The 19250-nt window shown below is 40.5% G+C and overlaps 1 protein-coding gene across 1 annotated transcript in view; it reads left to right on the top strand.

Annotated features, from left to right (window-relative positions):
* Ints8 (integrator complex subunit 8) overlaps window positions 1-19250 on the top strand; it is a 61550-nt gene that overhangs the window by 21509 nt on the left and 20791 nt on the right. Inside the window, exons 11-16 of the mRNA XM_013012401.1 lie at window positions 2796-2866; window positions 3554-3729; window positions 4925-5058; window positions 8750-8860; window positions 10300-10501; window positions 14092-14213. Coding sequence (XP_012867855.1) covers window positions 2796-2866; window positions 3554-3729; window positions 4925-5058; window positions 8750-8860; window positions 10300-10501; window positions 14092-14213 — 816 coding nt within the window. The remainder of the gene's footprint in view (window positions 1-2795; window positions 2867-3553; window positions 3730-4924; window positions 5059-8749; window positions 8861-10299; window positions 10502-14091; window positions 14214-19250) is intronic.

Genomic DNA, 19250 nt, shown 5'->3' with positions numbered 1-19250 from the left:
CTTCAGCTCAAGGCTAGCGCTCTACCACTTGAGCAACAGCGCCACTTCCAGCTTTTTTCTTTTTGCTTATGTGGGTGCTGAGGAATCGAACCCAGGGCCTCGAGCATGCAAGGCAATTGCTCTACCACTGAGCCACCTTCCCAGCCCTCCTCTTTTTCACCCAAAATAAAACTACTTAACAATGATTAGTCTCTATTTATTTTCCCTAAGTACTCCTGATGTTGACCAACTACTATCTAGATTTTCCTGTTCTGCATATTGTGTGTAAATTTAAGCTTGTGATAGTTGATCTTTTATTTTTTTATTTTTGCCAGTCTTGGCACTTGAATTCAGGGCCTAGGCACTGTCCCTGAGCTGCTTTTGTTCAAGACTAGCACTCTACCACTTGAGCCACAGCGCCACTTACAGCCTTTTCTGTTTTTATATATATACCCAAGGTTTCATTCATGCAAGGCAAGCATTCTACCACTAAGCCACATTCCCAGCCCTAGATGGTCTTTTATAACTGGCTTCTTTAAATTGACATAATTTTCTTAAAATTTGTGTTGCAGTATGTATGAATACTTCTCTCTCTCTTTTTCTTTTGTCAGTCATGGGGCTTAAATTTAGGGCCTAGGTGCTCTCCTTGATCTCTTTTTTGCTCAAGGCTAGTGCTCCACTTCCTGTTTATAAGTGATTGAAGGGAGATGGGAGATAAGACTCTTACCAGTACTTGTCTGTCCGCTAGCTTGGAACAGTGACCCTCATATCTCAGCTTTCTGAATAGCTAGGATTGCAGGTGTGAGTCACCAGTGCCCAGCTTTGTTTCTCTTTATGACAGTAAAATTGCATTGAATGGATAATATCACATTTTTTTAAATCAATTGATCAGTTTTTGGCTCTTAGAATGATGCTATGAAAAACATTTGTGTGCATAGAAAAATTTTGGCAGCTTTTTCAGAGACTTTCACACTAATGATGCTCTATTTTGATTTTGATATCTTGTAGTTCATATATGGAAAGAAATCCTGTACATATGGGAAGAAATTCTCAGCATATGTCTGAGAAATTCTAATTTAGTATATACATTTAGAATAATATAAGCCCATCTGGGTGTTTATATAGAGAGTAGGTTGATTTTATTTTACATGATTTTGAGTTACTGTTGGAAAACTAATCACAAGCAGTTTCTTTCTTTTTTTTTTTGGGTCTGGTCGTGGGGCCTGAACTCTGAGCCTGGGTGCTGTCCCTCAGCTCTTCAGCTCAAGGCTAGAGCTCTACCACTTGAGTCACAGCGCCACTTCCAGCTTTTTTTCCTTTTTGCTTATGTGGGTGCTGAGGAATCGAACCCAGGGCCTCAGGCATGCAAGGCAAGTGCTCTACCACTGAGCCACCTTCCCAGCCCTCACAAGCAGTTTCTAAAAATGACATGTTGCAAAAGGACAATAAATGTTGGGTCAAAATGGAAAATAAACTCAATATTTGGTTGGGAGCCAGTGCTAATGCCTATCTACAATCCTTGCTACTCAGGAGGCTAGATCTGAGAATCCAGATTTGGAACCAACCTGGGCAAATATATTTGAAAGACTCTTATCTCCAACAAACCAGTAAGAGGTTGGTACTCTACCAGGACCAGCCATGAGCAAGAAAAGTCTAGAAAGAGGGAGAGGCTCTAAATTTCCTTGCCCTAATACAAGCAGTACCATTCAATACCTATTAATTAGTACTGGCTCATTTTTTTTTTTAACTTTTGACAGGGATTACTGATTCCTAAAAAATACTTCTTACTTCACAAAATTTGGCAATTTATAAGTTCTCAGAGGGGCTGGGAAGGTGGCTCAGTGGTAGAGCGCTTGCCTTGCAAGCCTGAGGGCCTGGGTTCGATTCCTCAGCACCACATAAACAAAAAGAAAAAAGCCGGAAGTGGCGCTGTGGCTCAAGTGGTAGAGTGCTAGCCTTGAGCTGAAGAGCTGAGGGACAGCACGCAGGCCCAGAGTTCAGGCCCCACGACCGGACCCCAAAAAAAAAAGTTCTCAGAAAACACTATAGTGTGCCAAACAGTATTTCTGCAATGTTTATGTATTTGTGTACTGGCACTCTTATCATTTGAAGCATAGCTTCACTTCTGGCTTTTTTTTCATGGTTAGAGATAAGATTCTCAGTGACTGTTCTCTCTGGGCTGACTTCAACTAGCTATCCTCAGATCTCAAATTCTTTTTTTTTTTTTTTATAGTACTGGTCGTGGGGGCTGAACTCTGGGCCTAGGCGCTGTCCCTCAGCTCTTCAGCTCATGGCTAGCACCCTACCAAATGAGCCACAGCACCACTTCTGGCTTTTTTCTGCTTATGTGGTGCTGAGGAATCGAACCCAGGGCCTCATGAATGGGAGGCAAGCACTCTACCACTGAGCCAACATCCCAGCTCTCAAATTCTTTTTTTTCTTTTTGGTCAGCAGTGGGGCTTGAACTCTGGGCCTGGGCGCTGTCCCTGCGCTCTTTAGCTCAAGGCAAGAGCTCTACTGCTTGAGCCATAACACCGCTTGAACCATAACACCACGTCTGGTTTTCAAGTGGTTTATTGGAGATGAGAGTCTCAACAGAGTTTCCTGCCTGGGCTGGCTTTTGAACTGTGATCCTCAGATGTCAGCCTCCTGTGTAGCTAGGATTACAGACGTGAGCCATCGGTGCCCAGCTTCAAATTGTTGAGTAGCTAGGAGTACAGACATGAACCATTGGTGCCTGGCCTCATTGTTTTTACATTTAAACATTTTAAAACTGTTCTCTACATTTTAAAAAATAGCCACGTTCAAATTTCTAGGTATGCTCAAGATCAATACATTTAGAAAAAGCTTCAGAGTCTTTGAAAGGAAACATGGCTGCCTTTCTGAAGTAAGTACCTTTCTTTTCTTTTTAAACTTTAGTTGTGTGAGAAAAAAGTATTTTTGTTTTGAGAAAGTGTTTGATAATCTATCACAGGTGGCCTCAAACTCAATCCTGATAAAGCCTGTATCTTGTTACTAGGATTATAGGCACAAGCCACTATGCCTGGCTGAAAAGTTTTTAACTATGTAGTAGTTTATGCTTGTAAAACCAGTTCAAATTTATGTAGTCATTTGAAACCTTAAAGCTATATAGATACTTTTCTTTAGTTTTGTAACATTGATACTATAATTTTAAACATGGATAAAAATTTAAATATGTGCTGGGCACCAGTGGCTCATGCCTGTATTCCCAGCTACTCAGAAGGCTGAGATCTGAGGATCACTTTTCAAGCCATCCTAGGCGGGAAAGTCTGAGTCTCTGATCTCCATTTAACTACCAAAAAACCTAAAGTGAAGTTGTGGCCTTGAACAAAAATGCTCAGGGACAGCGCCTAGGCCCTGAGTTCATGTCCCACAACCAAGCAAAAAAAATTAAATACATAACATTCTCTTTTAAGTGGAAAATGTGAAAAATTTAAAATATTGTTATAATTTATGAAATGATGGCTTATTGAAATGGCTTATTAAAATTGGTGATATGATTGTTTTTCTCAACTAAATTATATTCTTTGTTTTATATTTCTTACTAATCTAGGAATGTGTGTCTGGGATTAGAAGATCTGCAGTATGTGTTTATGATTTCTTCACATGAGCTTTTTATTACATTGTTGAAAGATGAAGAACGAAAGCTACTGGTTGACCAAATGAGGAAGAGAGCCCCTAGAGTAAATCTGTGCATTAAACCTGTAACTTCATTTTATGATATCCCAGGTTAGCTCGCTAGACTACCAGCTAAAGCATTGACCCTTTGCCCCTTTATTCAAGTTTGTTTATTAATAAGAATCATATGCTTTAAAACTGTAAAGGTAGAGAAATCGGCTTAACAGAAGTAAAAGCTGAACTATTTTGTGTTTCACTATATTTCAACTGTTTGTGTATTCACTTACTAAGGAAAGAAAACTGTTACAAACACCAGAAATACATTATTTAAGACTATTTGTTAGCTAAAATTAGTTATTTTAACAATCATTGGGGAATGATTTTATCAATCATGTATGGGAAGAGAATGCTTTCTTTCTCTTCCCCTTTTCATAAAACATGTATCTTTAATGTTTGTCACTAAAATTTTACATATTATGCATCCTTTCTTTAACACGGTATATTCAAAATAGTAATCTGATTACTTCCTCCCATAAAGCCCACAAATATCCATGAAGTTCTTTAATTTTGTTTATATTTTTGTCTAGCTTTTAATGTGTTTGCTTACTATGTATAGATATACTTCAAACTGTGATAGGTTTTCTGTATGCCATAAAGTTTTTTTTGGGGGGGGAGGAGGGGGGTCTGGTCATGGGGCCTGAACTCTGGGCCTGGGCGCTGTCCCTCAGCTCTTCAGCTCAAGGCTAGCACTCTACCCCTTGAGCCACAGCGCCACTTCCGACTTTTTTTCTTTTTTGCTTATATGGTGCTGAGGTATTGAACCCAGGGCCTCAGGCATGCAAGGCAAGTGCTCTACCACTGAGCCACCTTCCCAGCCCCTGCCATAAAGTTATATATCTTAGCCTTTTTTTTTTGGTCGGTCTGTGGGGCTTGAACTCTGGGCCTGGGCACTGTCCTTCAGCACTTCAGCTCAAGGAGAGCACTCTACTGCTTGAGCCACAGCGCCACTTCCAGTTTTCTAGTGTTTATTGGAGATAAGAAGCCCAAGGACTTTACTGCCCCAGCTGGCTGGCTTTGAACCTTGATCCTCAGATCTCAGCCTCCTGAGTAGCTAGGATTATAGGCATGAGCCACTGGTGCCCAGCTATAACTTCCCCTTATATTGAATGACTTAGTTCTCAAGTAAGAGCTAACCTTTCAACATAATACTTAAGTCATCTACTATTCTCTGAATTGTCATTCTCATATTTGTAATATTGCACATCTGTTTGAATTAAATCATTTCTGAAATAGAACTCTTCCTTAGCCTCAGCTAGTGTTAACATTGGTCAACTGGAACATCAGCTTATATTGTCCGTGGATCCCTGGAGGATTCGACAGATTTTAATTGAGTTACACGGTATGACTTCAGAGCGCCAATTTTGGACAGTATCTAATAAGGTAAGGAATCCCCTGTTACAAATAAGTACAGGGCTGGGAATGTGGCTTAGCGGTAAAGTGCTTGCTGAGCATGCATGAAGCCCTAGGTTTGTTTCCTCAGTACCACATAAACAGAAAAAGCTGGAAGTGGTGCCATGGCTCAAGTGGTAGAGTGCTAGCCTTGAGCAAAAGAATCTCAGGGACAGTGTCCAGGCCCTGAGTTCAAGCCCCCAGGACTGGCAAAAAAAAACAAAAAAAGTAAGTGCAAATTACTTTGGTTTTTTAGCGTAATCTAATTTAAGAGCCAGTTTTGGAACCTTTTGAGAATAAGGACCCCTTTTTGTTAACAATTTTAAGACTTTTGCATGACCATGATTGTACTTTTAACATACATTGAAGTCAAAAAATAGAAAATGTTGCTGGGCACTGGTGGATCACGCCTATAATCCTAACTACTACTCAGGAAGCTGAGATCTGAGGATCACGGTTTAATGCCAGTCCTGGCAGGAAAGGTCAGTGAGACTCTTTATCTCCAATAAACCACTCAGAAATCCGGAAGTGGTGCTGTGGTTCAAGTGGTGGAGCACTCTCCTTGAGCTAAAGAGCTGAGAGGCAGAGTTCAAGCCCCATGACCGACAAAAAAAGAAAAAATGTTTAGAAAGAAGTAACAGCTCAAAATGAGTTGTATTAAATTTGTTTTCAGAGTGTCTAAATTCATTTATTTGTTTATACTGGTTCTGGGGCTTGAATTCGGCCTACACACTGTACACTGTCCCTGAGGGGGGTACACAGGGTAGTTAATTGATCTCAGCTTCCTGAGTAGCTAGGGTTACAGGCATGAGCCATCGGCATCTGGCTATAAAACTAAATATATATTCTGTATACAATCTTTAACTAATACTTAGTACTGAATCGATTTTCTTTTGGTGATGCTGGGGATCAAACTTAAGATCGGTGGCTCAGTGGTAGAGCTCTTGCCTTGCATGCCTGAGGCCCTGGGTTCAATTCCTCAGCATCACATATGCAGAAAAAAAAAGCCAGAAGTGGCGCTGTGGCTCAAGTGGTAGAGTGCTAGCCTTGAGCTGAAGAGCTGAGGGACAGCGCCCAGGCCCAGAGTTCAGACCCCACGACCGGTGAAAAGATCTTGTTTATGCTAGCAAATAACATCACTGAGCTACATTTCTAGCTCATGTTTTTCCATTTTAGCATTGTCTTGTAATTTATGGCTTACATCTTGGAACCAATTTATTAAACATTTTGTTCTGTTAGTGATGTTTGAATTCAGGACCTCTTATCTATGACTTGAACTATATACTCTCAAACCTTGCTCTGGTTGATTTTGAAACAGAGAATCCTATTTCTGTTTCCCACTATAGGTGTGACTACAGGCTGATTCCACAAGATCTTTTTTTTTTTTTTTTCTATTGAGATAGGGTCTTGTGAACTCTAAAACAATTTTTTTCCGGTGCTGGCCTGGAATTTCTATGCTCCCAATTTGGTCTCCTTTGTAGCTGGGATGACAGATGCAGTCCATGTACCAGCTAAAACGTTACTTATAGAACATTTTTGTTCAGAATTAAAAAAACAACAACAAAACACCTCTCACCTAAGTGAGTGACCTATTGCTGAAGTTACAAAGTTTCCTGTGGCCTAGAACTATGGCTCTGGTGGTAGAGCACTGTCTGTGAGACAGCATTCTGAGTGATTGAGATACCCTGAGTGTCAGCTCAGATACATCCATACACACACATAAATATTCGCTGTGTGGAAAGTGCAGATGAAAATAGCTTTTAATAAGCACCATTTCTCTTTACTTTTCTCCCTCCCTCGCCCCCTCCTTTTTTTTTTTTGCCAGTCCTGGGGATTGAATGAACAAAGGGATTAGACACTATCTCTGAGCATTTTTGCTCAAGGCTAGCTGTACCACTTGAGCCACAATTCCAATTCCAGCTTTTTGTTGCTTAATAAGAGATAAGAGTCTCATGGACTTTGTTGATTGTACCACTAGTGCCCAGCAGTAAATAATATTTTGTTGTTGTTTTGTCGGTCATGGGAGTGAACTCTCAGCCTGGGTGCTGTCCCTCAGCTCTTCAGCTCAAGCTAAGCGGTCTACCACTTGAGCCACAGTGCCACTTCCAGCTTTTTTCTGCTTATGTGGTGCTGAGGAATCCAGGGCCTCATGCATGTGAGGCAAGCACTCTACCACTGAGCCACCTTCCCAGCCCCAGTTTAAGCTGGACATGCCTATAATTCCAGCACTTGGGAAGTTGAAATAGGAAGATTATGAATTTGAGGCCAACATGGCATGGCCTTCCTTGCTTTCTAAAACTGTAGTGAAAAAGTGAAAATTCATTTGGATTCTGTAGGGCTTAAATATCCAAATGCAGTGAAATGAAAAATAATGTTGAATTTTAGTTTAGATTCCCTTTGAGTTGATGCTATTTATTAGTGTATTTATTTACTCATTTATGTATTTACTTATTTATGCTCTGGGGCATGAACTCAGGCCCTGGGCCTTGTCTGCTTAAGGATAGTACTCTATCACTTGAGCCACGGCTCCACTTCTGGCTTTTTTAGTAGCTAATTGGAGATAGGAGTCTTATGGGTCCAGGCATTGGTGGCTCATGCCTATAATCCTACCTACTCAGGAGGCTGAGATTTGAGGATCGTGGTTTGAAGTCAGCCCAGGGAAGAAAGTCTATGAGACCCTTATCTCCAATTAAATACCAGAAAAGCTGCAAGTAGAGCTGTATGTTGCTCAAGTGATAGATTGCTAGCCTTTTGCAAAAAAGCTTTGAGACAGTGTCCAGGCCCTGAGTTCAAACTCCAGTACTGGCACAAAAAATAGAAATAAAAAAGTTTCATGGACTTTCTTGATTGGGCTGTGATTCTCAGATCTAACCCTCCCAAGTAGCTAGGATTATAAACATAAGCCACCAGTATCTGGCTCTTAGTGTTTATTTTTTAAGGGAAAAATGAGTAGAATAATAGTGAGAGGCATATGGTGTAATGTTTAAAAAAGACTGAATTAGTTTGGATTCCATCTTCATACTTATTAATTTCATAATCTTAAGTTGCTTCTATGTCTCTCAGTTTTCTTACTTATAAAATAAAGATAACAGTACCTACTTCATTGTATTGTTAGTAGGATCACATGAGTTATATAAAGCTCCTAGCTTTTAAGTTTATTTTTCTTATTGCCACTTCTCTTGATTCTCTGAATACAGTGCCTGGCTACATGCTAGTTCAGGGGGTCGCCATTGAGCTATGCCCCCCCCCTTGTGTATTTTTTTTCCAATGTATCATCATCCTTCACAAGATTCCATTCATTTAATTATCACTGCTCTTTATAGTAAAGTGAAAAGTTTCATTTTGATTAGCATTTTCTGTTCTTTTTGGAAAATCTGGCTTTCTTTTCTGTTTTTGTTTTGTTGGTCATAGAGCTTGAATTCAGGGCTAGCAGTCTACCATTTTGAGCCACAGCACCATTTCTGTTTTTTAGGGCATTAATTGGAGGTAAGAGTCTCATGGAGTTTTTGACCTGCTGCCTTTGAACCATGATCCTTAGGTCTCAGCCTCCTGAGTAGCTAGGATTACGGATGTGAGCCACCAGTACTCAGTTTGATTTTCTTTTTTGTGATTGATGATTATTGAAAGACTTGCCTAGATTTTCCTTTCTCTGTGTGTGTTAATATATTTATATTTTTTCTAGTGGGAAATACCCTCTGTATATAGTGGTGTTATTCTGGGAATTAAGGACAATTTAACAAGAGATTTGGTGTATATTCTCTTGGCCAAAGGTTTACACTGCAGTGTTGTTAAGGTGAGTGAAAGTTGAATGCAGCACTGGTTAAGAACATTCTTGTATCCTTATTTTGGGGTTGGTCATGGGGCTTGAACTCTGGGCCTGGATGCTGTCCCTCAACTAAAGGCCACAGGTCTACTTCCAGTTTTGTTTTTGTTTTCTTTTCCTTTTCTTTTTCTTTTTTTTTTTGTTGGTTGTGGGTCTTAAATTCTGGGCCTGGGTGCTTTCCCTGCGTTCGTCAGCTCAAGGCAAGAGCTCTCTGCTTGAGCCACAGCACCACTTTTGGTTTTCTAGTTGTCTATTGGAGATAAGAGTCTGATGAGTTTTCTGCCCAGGCTGGCTTTGTTTTTTTTTTTTTTTGTTTTGTTTTGTTTGTTTTTGTTTTTGTGGGTCCTGGGGCCTGAACTCTGGCCCTGGCGCTGTCCCTCAGCTTTTCAGCTCAAGGCTAGCGCTTTACCACATGAGCCACAACGCCACTAAATCAGGGAAAAAAACGGTGAGAAAGGATTAATGAAGGAGAGTGATAGAGAGTGAATCCAAAGAGGTTGATACCATAAAGAAAAGAAAGGTTGTAAAGGAAATAGTTATAATTAGTGGGTTATATGAAGTGAGGCAGTTGAAAAAGTAGATGAGGAATCAAGATCCAGAGAGTAAACACTTCTGTGATCTTTGTTGAAGAGATTGGTGTTTGTAGACTCTTGAGTCTCCCAGCTGACTCACACAGCAATAATCCAGAATGTAGATAATGTAGGTTTTGCATATGTGCGCCCATGCCTGTGCATGAGCCACTGGTGGCTGGTTTTCATTACCTGTTACTTCTTACTAATTTTTGTGGTGGTCCTAGGGCTTGAATTCAAAGCCTGGGCACTGTTCCTGAGCTTCTTTTTCTTAAGGTTATCACTCTACTACTTGAATCACAGGTCCACTTCTAGCTTTTATTAGACAGACATAAGAGTCTCAAATTTTCTTGCTCAGGCTGGCTTCTAACCATGATCCTCAGATCTGAGCTTCCTGAGTAGCTAGGATTACAGGGGTAAGCTCTGGGGTCCTGGCTGTATTTTTTTTTTTTCTTTCTTACAAAAGTACTAAGTCCTCTTAGGACTAAGCGATAAAAAGACAATCTAAGGCTGGGAAGGTGGCTCAGTGGTAGAGTGTTTGTCTTGCATGCCTGAAGCCCTGGGTTCAACTCCTCAGTACCACATAAACAAAAAGAAAAAAGCTGGAAGTGTCGCTGTAGCTCAAGTGGTAGAGCACTAGCCTTGAGCTGAAGAGCTGAGGGACAGCACCCAGGCCCAGAGTTCAGGCCCCATGACCGGACCCCAAAAAAAGACAATCTAACCTTATTCTCTGAGGTAAGGAGTGGTAAGTATTTAATCTCTTTGCTCTCTACTTGGGAAAACACATACTTTGATTCCAAAGGAAAGTTAATGCACACTGTTCTGTTATTTCTTGCATAGGACTTTTCCCATGCTAAACAACTGTTTGCTGCTTGTTTGGAGTTGGTAACAGAGTTCTCACCAAAACTTCGTCAGGTTATGCTGAATGAGATGTTGCTTTTGGATATTCATACACATGAAGCTGGAACAGGACAGTCAGGAGAGAGACCTCCTTCTGATCTCGTTAGTAGAGTACGAGGATATGTGGAAATGAGGCTTCCAGGTAAGACTGTTTCACAACTTACATGCAGAAATTCAAGTGATGGTGGGGAGAAAGGTAAAAACAACAGGGGCTAGGAAGGTTGCTCAGTGGTTAGAGCACTTGCCTTGCATGCCTGAGGCCCTCAGCACCACATAAGCAAAAAGAAAAAAGCCAGAAGTGGCGCTGTGGCTCAAGTGGTAGAGCGCTAGCCTTGAGCTGAAGAGCTGAGGGACAGCGCCCAGGCCCAGAGTTCCGGCCCGACGACCGGACCAAAAAAAAAAAAGTTTTATTTATTTATTTTTTTTGGTAAATCATTGATAAAATGGAGCCAGCAGGTCATGCCTGTGATCTTTGCTACTCAGGCGACTGAAATCTGAGATAACTGTTCAGAGCTAATTGAGAAAGATAAATCTAAAAAACATACTTACCTCCAATAACCAGAAAAAAAAGTGGAAATAGCGCTGTGGTACAAGTGGTAGAGGGTCATCCTTGAGTGAAAAAGCCAAGCAACAGGGCTTGGAATGTGGCTTAATGGTAATGTTTACCTAGTGTGAGTGAAGCCCCGGGTTCCATTCCTCAGTACCACATCAACAGAAAAAGCTGAAGTGGCGCTATGGCTCAAGTGGTAGAGCACTAGCCTTGAGCAAAAGGAGATCATGAATTGTGCCCAGGCTCTGAGTTTAAGACCCAGGACTATGCCGGGTGCCGGTGGCTCACGCCTATAATCCTAGCTACTCAGGAGGCTGAGATCTGAGGATCCTGGTTCGCAGCCAGCCCAGGCAGGAAAGTCCATGAGCCTCTTTTCTCCAATAAACCACTAGAAAACCGGAAGTGGCGCTGTAGCTCAAGCGTGCTTGGGTAGAGCGCCTTGGGTTTGAATGAAAAGTGAGCAGAAAGGCTTGGCAGACTAACTTATGTGGTAGAGGTCCTGCTTACCATTGATGAGGCTTTAAGTTTACAACTCAGTACTACCAAAAAGAGAAAATATCTGTATCTTATAAACTGTCATCTAAATCATAATATGAATATTTTTTGATATTTTTAGTTTCATAGGTTTGGAATATATAAGAATTAAGACATATATATGTGTATATATTTGTATATGCACACACGTGTGTGTGTGTGTATGCATAAAATCCTAAATTGCTATTTTAGCGCTATAGGTAGAATACTTCTGTGTTTTAATACATTAGTCTTAGCATCAAGATGGATGAGAGGAAAGTATCTTTTTTTTAAGACAGAAGACAGCTTCTGAGAAGCTAGAAGCATGGCTCAAGTATAGAGTACCAGTTACATTGTGTTAAGTGTAAGCTCTTAGTTCAAACTCTAGTATTGCCAAGAAGGAAAGAAAAAAAAAGGTTTCCTTTTCCTGGTGCATTGGTAAATTTGCACAAGTTTGACAGATGTATGCTTTGCTCTCTATAGAACATAGAAAGATAAGAATTCTATGGGTGTTGATTTAGCTTTGTTACCATGACTATGGAGTGATCTTAACAGACAGACAACAGATTGAATCCCCCCTTTTTTTCTTCCCTCTGGTGGTTGTGCTTGAACTCAGGGCCTGGATGCTGTCCCTGAGCTACTTATCTTAAGGCTAGTGCTCTACTACTTTGAGCCACTAGTGCTCTACCACTTTGAGCCACAGCTCTACTTCTGGGTTTCTGGTGATTAATTTGAGATTAAGAGTCTCATAGACTTTCTTGAACAATGATCCTCAGATCTCAGTCTCCTGAGTAGCTAGAGTTACAGATGTGAGCCACCAGCACCTGGTTCAGAATTGAACCCTTTAGTTGCAATAGACGAATTATATTAGGAGAGACTCCTAATTTTTTTTTTCCCATACCAGGTTTTAAACTCCGGGCTTCATGCTCTTGCTCCAGTTCTTTTGTTCATGACTGGTACTTGAGCTATGCCTTCAGTCTGGCATTTTGTTGACTCATTGGAGATGAAGTCTTTAGTCTTCCCCAGCTGAATTTGAACAATGATTATCCAGGTCTCTGCCTCCCAGGTTGCTAGGATTACAGCCATCAACTACTGGCATCCAACTATCCCTCAACTCTGAATACCTTTGTATCTAAGTGAGATAGTTTGCTATTCAGATACATGTCCTTGTTAGATTTGTCATTTTCAGGTAAATTGAATATTAGGACTACTCTACTTTAATGCACTTTTTAATTTTAACTTTTTTGGCTGTACTACAATTTGAATTGAGCCTTGCTTGGAATTAATAGCCATTGCTAATGTTTCAGGTGGTATTATCTTGAAATTACTGCCTCTCAGTCTATATCTGAACCTTACTCCTAGATTCTACTTTAAGCATCATCCCTACTGGGGAGAGCCTAGTCTCCTGTGAGGAAGTAAGCAGCACCTTGGAGTCAGAGTATTCCTTTGATGTATTGTGTAGAACACAGTAACATGCACAAGTACAAATATGTACTTTATTTTCTTTTACTGTCACTAATCCTTTTTAAAAATACTGTCCAATAAATACTGGACGACTGAGTTACAAGTATTGTAGGAAAATGGTATAGGTCAAGCTCTGGGTAGTCTACCACAATGCATTCTCTGGTTTCTTTTTCCTATATATTTTGACCTGTAAGAATTCACAGTATAGAAGGTCTGTTTATTTCAAAGGAAATAATATTTTAGACAAGCAGGAAAAACTTTAAAATTTAATTCTCTTATAGTAAATTTTTTTATTTTTATTTTTTATATTTTATTTGTTTTTTTTTTTTGGTTGGTCATGGGGTCTGAACTCTGGGACTGGGTGCTGTCCCTCAGCTCTTCAGCTCAAGGCTAGCGCTCTACCACTTGAGCCACAGAGCCACTTCCAGCTTTTTCTGCTTATGTGGTGCTGAGGAATCGAACCCAGGGCCTCATGCATGCGTGGCAAGCGCTCTACCACTGAGCCACCTTCCCAGCCTTTTATATTTTATTTATAGTAAATTTTTTAAATGAGTAAAAGACTTATAAGTGATATGTTTGAACTAGAACACTATTAGAAAGGATAAAATATTAACAGATTTTTTTGCAATTTTATGTAGTTTACCTTTTTTGTTGTTGTTGTGAATGTGCTGCAAGTTTATAACATACCATTTTGTTTGATTATTGTTAGCTCATTTCAAATATAAAGACATTTCTGAACCCTTAGACTTCCACATTAGAACATTAATAATTTTAATGAAAATAGTGGAGGATGCTGGGCCTGTAATCCTAGCTACTCAGGAGGCTGAGATCTGAGGATCACAGTTCAAAGCCAGCCTGGGCAGGAAGCACGGTGAGACTCTGATCTCTAATAAACCACTCAGAAAACTGGAAGTGGTCCTGTGGCTCAAGTGGTAGAGCACTTGCCTTAAGCTGAAGAGCTGAGGGACAGCGCCCAGGCCTAGAGTTCAAGCCTACAACCAAAAAAAAAAAAGAAAAAGAAAAAAGAAAATAGTGGAGGTTATAGCTATCTATCATTAGGAAATGTTAAAAATTTTAGGGAAATAAAATAGTCATATTCTAATTTTTAGCTGTAGATTTCTTTTTTACTAAAATGAAACCTGAGTAGATGTTCATTTTATTCTTAATGTTATGATGGTAATTCCAACTGTTTCCTTCTAATTTAGATATTCCTCTTCGTCAAGTTGTAGCTGAGGAGTGTGTTGCTTTTATGTTAAACTGGAGAGAAAATGAGTATCTCACACTGCAAGTTCCTGCATTTTTGCTTCAGAGTAACCCATATGTAAAGGTAATCTGAATAAAGTGATTATTAGAGTGGTATTATTGTACTATTATTATATTACTTTGGAATTGTTGGTCTGCTATGAAGTAAGATCCAGCAAGTGCTTGTCAGCATAGTTTTTAGCTGAGGATATTAATGTTAGAGCAGTTTCCTAACTGATCTCCAGCATTGAATAAAAACAAGTTTTTGATGATAGAGGCATTTAACTTAGGTTTATTAGTACTGTTTCCCAATGTCATATAAATCATGAAGTATTAACATATATACTCATCAGGTAGCAAGAGGTTAACTAATGTTGAATGCTAAAATCAAACTCTAGAACTGATGAAAACCAGTTCATTTTTCATTGGAAGACTTTACTCTTCTTTTAGAATGTATTTACCTCTCTAAGCTTGGTATGTTGGAATTGATAACATGTTTGTTAATGAAGTAATATGTAATTATATCACTTTGTGAAAATTCATTTGGTGAGTTGGTAAATTTATATAGTTTCTATTTGTGGTATCACCTGTTTTCTGCAACCTAGAATACTTCTGAGTACACAAAACATCAAAACTGCCAGGTGCTGGTAGCTCGTACCTGTAATCCTCATTCTTAGGAGGCTGAGATCGTAGGGTTGAGGTTCAAAGCCAGCCCAAGTAGATAAGTCTATGAGACTTAATCTTTAGTTAACCAGCAAAAAGCTGGAAGTGAAGATGTGGCTCAAGTCTTGAGTGAAAAAGCAATGTGGCTAGAGCGCAAGATCCTGAGTTCAAGCCCCAGTACTGGCACACACACACACAAAGAAAACATCAAAAGTAAAGATCTATGATTGTTGGATTTTTATTTTTTTCTTCTTTTTTTGTTCTGAGCCACAGTTCGACTTCAGGCTTTTTGCGGGTTAATTGGAGGTAAAGAGTCTTACAGACTTTCCTACCTGGGCTGGCTTTGAGCTGTGATCCTGAGCTAGGATTTATAGGTATGAGCAACAAGTGCCTGGCAGTTGTTGATTTTTTAAAAATCTTGGGAACACTTGTAATAAAAATTGTATTGTTGGGGCTGGGAAGGTGGCTCAGCAGTAGAGTGCTTGCCTTGCATGCATGAGGCCCTGGGCTTGATTCCTCAATACCACATAAATAGAAAAGGCCGGAAGTGGCACTGTGGCTCACATGGTAGAGTGGTAGCCTTGAGTTGAAGAGCTCAGGGACAGCGTCCAGGCCTAGAGTTTAAGCCCCACAACCAACCAAAAACACACAAAAAAAACTTTTGTGTGTGTGTTGGTTAGTTTCTTTTTCCATATATCATGTGTGTCCTTTTAAAAACTCAGCTCATTTGCTCTTAACCCTTTAAAGAATTATTGATTATTTTTTCTTATTTACAGTTCATAAAATTTGTTATACAATATTCAACTTTTAATCTCCCTTTCCTGTCTGTCTGTCTGTCTGTCTCTCTCTGTACAGGGGTTTGAACTCAGGGATTTATGTTTGGTAGTCACTCCTCCAGCCTTTGTATACTGCTTATCTTTGAGAATCTTGCTTTTTTACCCATGGTAGCCTTGACCTCAGTTGTCCTGTTTATATTTTCTGCTGTAGCTGAGATGATCAGCACTTGCTACACTGCCTAGCTTTTTATTTGTTAAGGTAAGGCCTTGCAGACTTTTTCCCTAGGCTGGCCTGGAATCATGATCCTTGTGATCACATACCTGGATGACAGGTGTGCACCACAGCATCCAGTTATTACAGGAGTAAACATAGATATTTTCGCTAGCAAACTTTTTGGAATATAAAGTACTAACATCTAGAGTATTTATGCCAACTAATCTCTTCTTAGGCAGTAGTGAACTTATTTTGTTCTAAGGTTGTTGTCATTTACACTCAGAATTGTAGTGTGCCATTCAGTATTGACACAGTAGAGGAGCTCCTCTATTTGTTTCTCCTAGCAGTTAATTTTGCAGAGCTTTGTACCAGGACAGATAGGAACATGTTTGTGTACTATACACCTGAGGCCTTGTGATGTGTAAGAACACAGTGGAAACTGTTCTAGGTTGCCCAACTTTGGACCAGGTTATCTCACTGCTTGTTGCAGTCCCTGATCTGTCCCAAAAAGAGGAGGGATGTGTGGTGACCCTGTTGAAGGATAGTCCCTGAGACATCCAATCACATAATGGCTTGAGCTTTGTGTGCCGCCTTCTGTAATTGACTCCTTAATCTTTTGATAGAACCAAAACGTTTGTACTTTGAAAGTAGTAGCTCCAATGGTAGAGAACTTGCTCTGAGGGCCTGGGTACTACAACAACATCAACAATAACAAACGATGATGATGGAGCAGCAGAACTAAAAAGGAAGAAAGAGTAAATAATGTAGTTTGGAGCAAACTTTGAATGTGATATGGAATGGAACTTATTTAAACATTATTTTGGGAAAGTCCAGAAGAAAAACGTAGCTAGCATTATAGCATGAGCTATGGGTGCCTGGCTCTGAACTGCACTTTCATAATCCAAATACCTATAAGTGTTGTGAACTTTCTATTATGCTACCAAACTTGACATTCTGATCCAAAGGGCAGACTAAATGGTTTTATATTATTTCAAGAGTATTCTGTTTTGTTTTGGGGTCTGGTCGTGGGGCCTGAACTCTGGGCCTGGGCACTGTCCCTCAGCTCTTCAGCTCCAGGCTAGCATTCTACCACTTGAACCACAGCACCACTTCTAGCTTTTTTCTTTTTTTTGCTTATGTGGTGCTGAGGAATCGAACCCAGGGCCTCAGGCATACAAGGCAAGCGCTCTACCACTGAGCCACCTTCCCAGCCCCTTCAAGAGTATTCTGGACACATGCTTTCCCTTTCCTTTTTGTGACTATATACCTGTGTTTCAATAAATAAGAAAACATGCATATAACTGGACCAGGCATAGTAGTACATGCCTGTGCTTTCAGCACTTAGGAATCTGAGGCAGAAAGGTCATGATTTTAAAGCCAGCCTAGGCAAATTAATTCTTGAAACTCAATCACTAAAATGACCAGTGAAAGGCTGGGCTGGAGGTGTAGCTCAAGTAGTAGGCCAGCCATGAGCAAGCAGGCAGAGTGAGTTGAGGTGCCGAATTCAAAGTTCAAAACTGAAGGAAAGTGAGGAGTGAGCGTGGTTGGTATGCTAGCAGTGGTAGAATAGATTGACACTCCATGTTTTTGGTTTGACGTCCAAGGCATGTTTAACGGCATCTCCGCACTGCCCTGCCAGCCCTGCGCGGCATGCAGAGCTCCGATGGTGTTTCCTTACTCTCTGTGGGTCACACGCGCTCTCCTCTCATGTTCCTTTAGCTGGGATGGTTTTCCCCATGTTTGCTTGTCTGTGTGATTTCTTAGAAGGTTTCTTTTCTTTCTAAGTGAGTACATCACTTTCTAGAATATGTCTGTATGTATATATATATATGCTTATTTCATATTTATAAGATGTGTCTGTAATTCTCCATTTTTTAAATGCTTAATAGCTCCATCTTTACTTGCTACCTTTATCTTCACTTGCTCCCATTTATTTTCCTTAAAGAAAAAGTTGCTGAGCGTTCAGGTTAGTGGTAGAGGCCCTCAGTTTGATTCCTTGCAGCAGAAAGTTGCTGTGAATCTTGCTTCCTTGTTCTGTCAACTTCAGTTTCCTAGCTCTCTTTATTTCAAACGTGATCGAAGGCTGTGTGTATGTATCTACACATTGTTTGAATCATCCCAGTTTACATTGTGTTCTATGTCTTTTGCTACTTTTGTTGTTGTTGTTGATGATTTTTTTTTTTTTTTTTTGGTCGGTCGTGGGGCTTGAACTCTGGGCTTGGTCGCTGTCCCTGCATTCTTCAAGAGCTCAAGGTGAGCGCTCTACCAATTGAGCTGCAGTGCCACTTCTTCTTTTTTTTTTTTAATTGCTGCCATTCCGGGGCTTGAACTCAGGGCCTGAGCCCTGTCCCTGAGGTGATTTTGTTTGTTTTTGTCAGTTTGTTTTTGTCAGTTGTGGGTCCTGAACTCTGGGCCTGGGCGCTGTCCCTCAGCTCTTCAGCTCAAGGCTAGTGCTCTACCACTTGAGCTACAACGCCACTTCCAGTTTTCTGGTGGTTAATTGGAGATAGGAGTCTCACGGACTTTATTGCCTGGGCTGGATTTGAACCATGATCCTCAGATCTCAGCCACCTGAGTAGCTAGGCTTACAGGCGTGAGCCACTGGTGCTCAGCTTTTTTTTTTTTTTAAATCAAGATGAGCACTCTATTACTTAAACCACAACTTTTGACTTTATGTTTTGTTGGGGGGAGTGGTTTATTAGAGATAAGGATCTCATAGCCTTTCCTGCCTGGGCAGATTAAAGCCTCCTGAGTACTTAGAATTATGGGTGTAAGCCAATGGCATCCAGCTTACACTTTTCTTTTCGGTCAGTTGTGGGGCTTGAACTCTGGGCCTGGGCACTGTCCCTGAGCTTTTCAGCTCAAAGCAAGTGCTCTACCCCTTGAGCCACAGCTCCACTTATGGTTTTCTGATGGTTAATTGGAGATGAATCTCCCAGACTTTCCTGCCCAGGCTAGCTTTAAACCGTAATCCTCAGATCTCAGCCTCCTGAATAGCTAGGATTACAGATGTGAGCCACTGGTACCTAGCTTACACATTATTTTTTAAAAGTGAGATTATACTGTTTATACCAAATACCTTTTTAAAAAAGTTATTTTGTACTTGCCAAGTAGGAGCTCTATTGTTGGAGGTACAACTTCAATACCTCCCCCCTTTGGTTGGGGGAGGGTGGTTAGTGCTGCTAGGGTTTGAACTCAGGATCTCAATGGCTTGCTTGCTTACAGCTGTTGCTCTGCCACTTGAGCCAACCCTGCTTTTTGCTGGTTAGTTTGGAGATAGAGTTTGTGGACTTTTCTTCCCAGGCTTGCTTTGAACAGATCTACCAGTTTTCAGCTTGACATTTTTACTTGTGTGTGTGTGTGTGTGTGTGTGTGCGCGCGCGCGTGCGTGCGCGTGCACGCACGCTTGTGCATGCACGCATGTATGCATGTGTGTTTGCATGTGTACGTATATGCTTTTGTACATGTT

This window comes from Dipodomys ordii, unplaced genomic scaffold (assembly GCF_000151885.1).
Source record: "Dipodomys ordii isolate 6190 unplaced genomic scaffold, Dord_2.0 Scaffold17, whole genome shotgun sequence".
NCBI classification, from domain to species: Eukaryota; Metazoa; Chordata; class Mammalia; order Rodentia; family Heteromyidae; genus Dipodomys; species Dipodomys ordii.
Note: the sequence above shows the minus strand (reverse complement) of the source record. Positions and strands in the feature narration are given on the sequence as shown.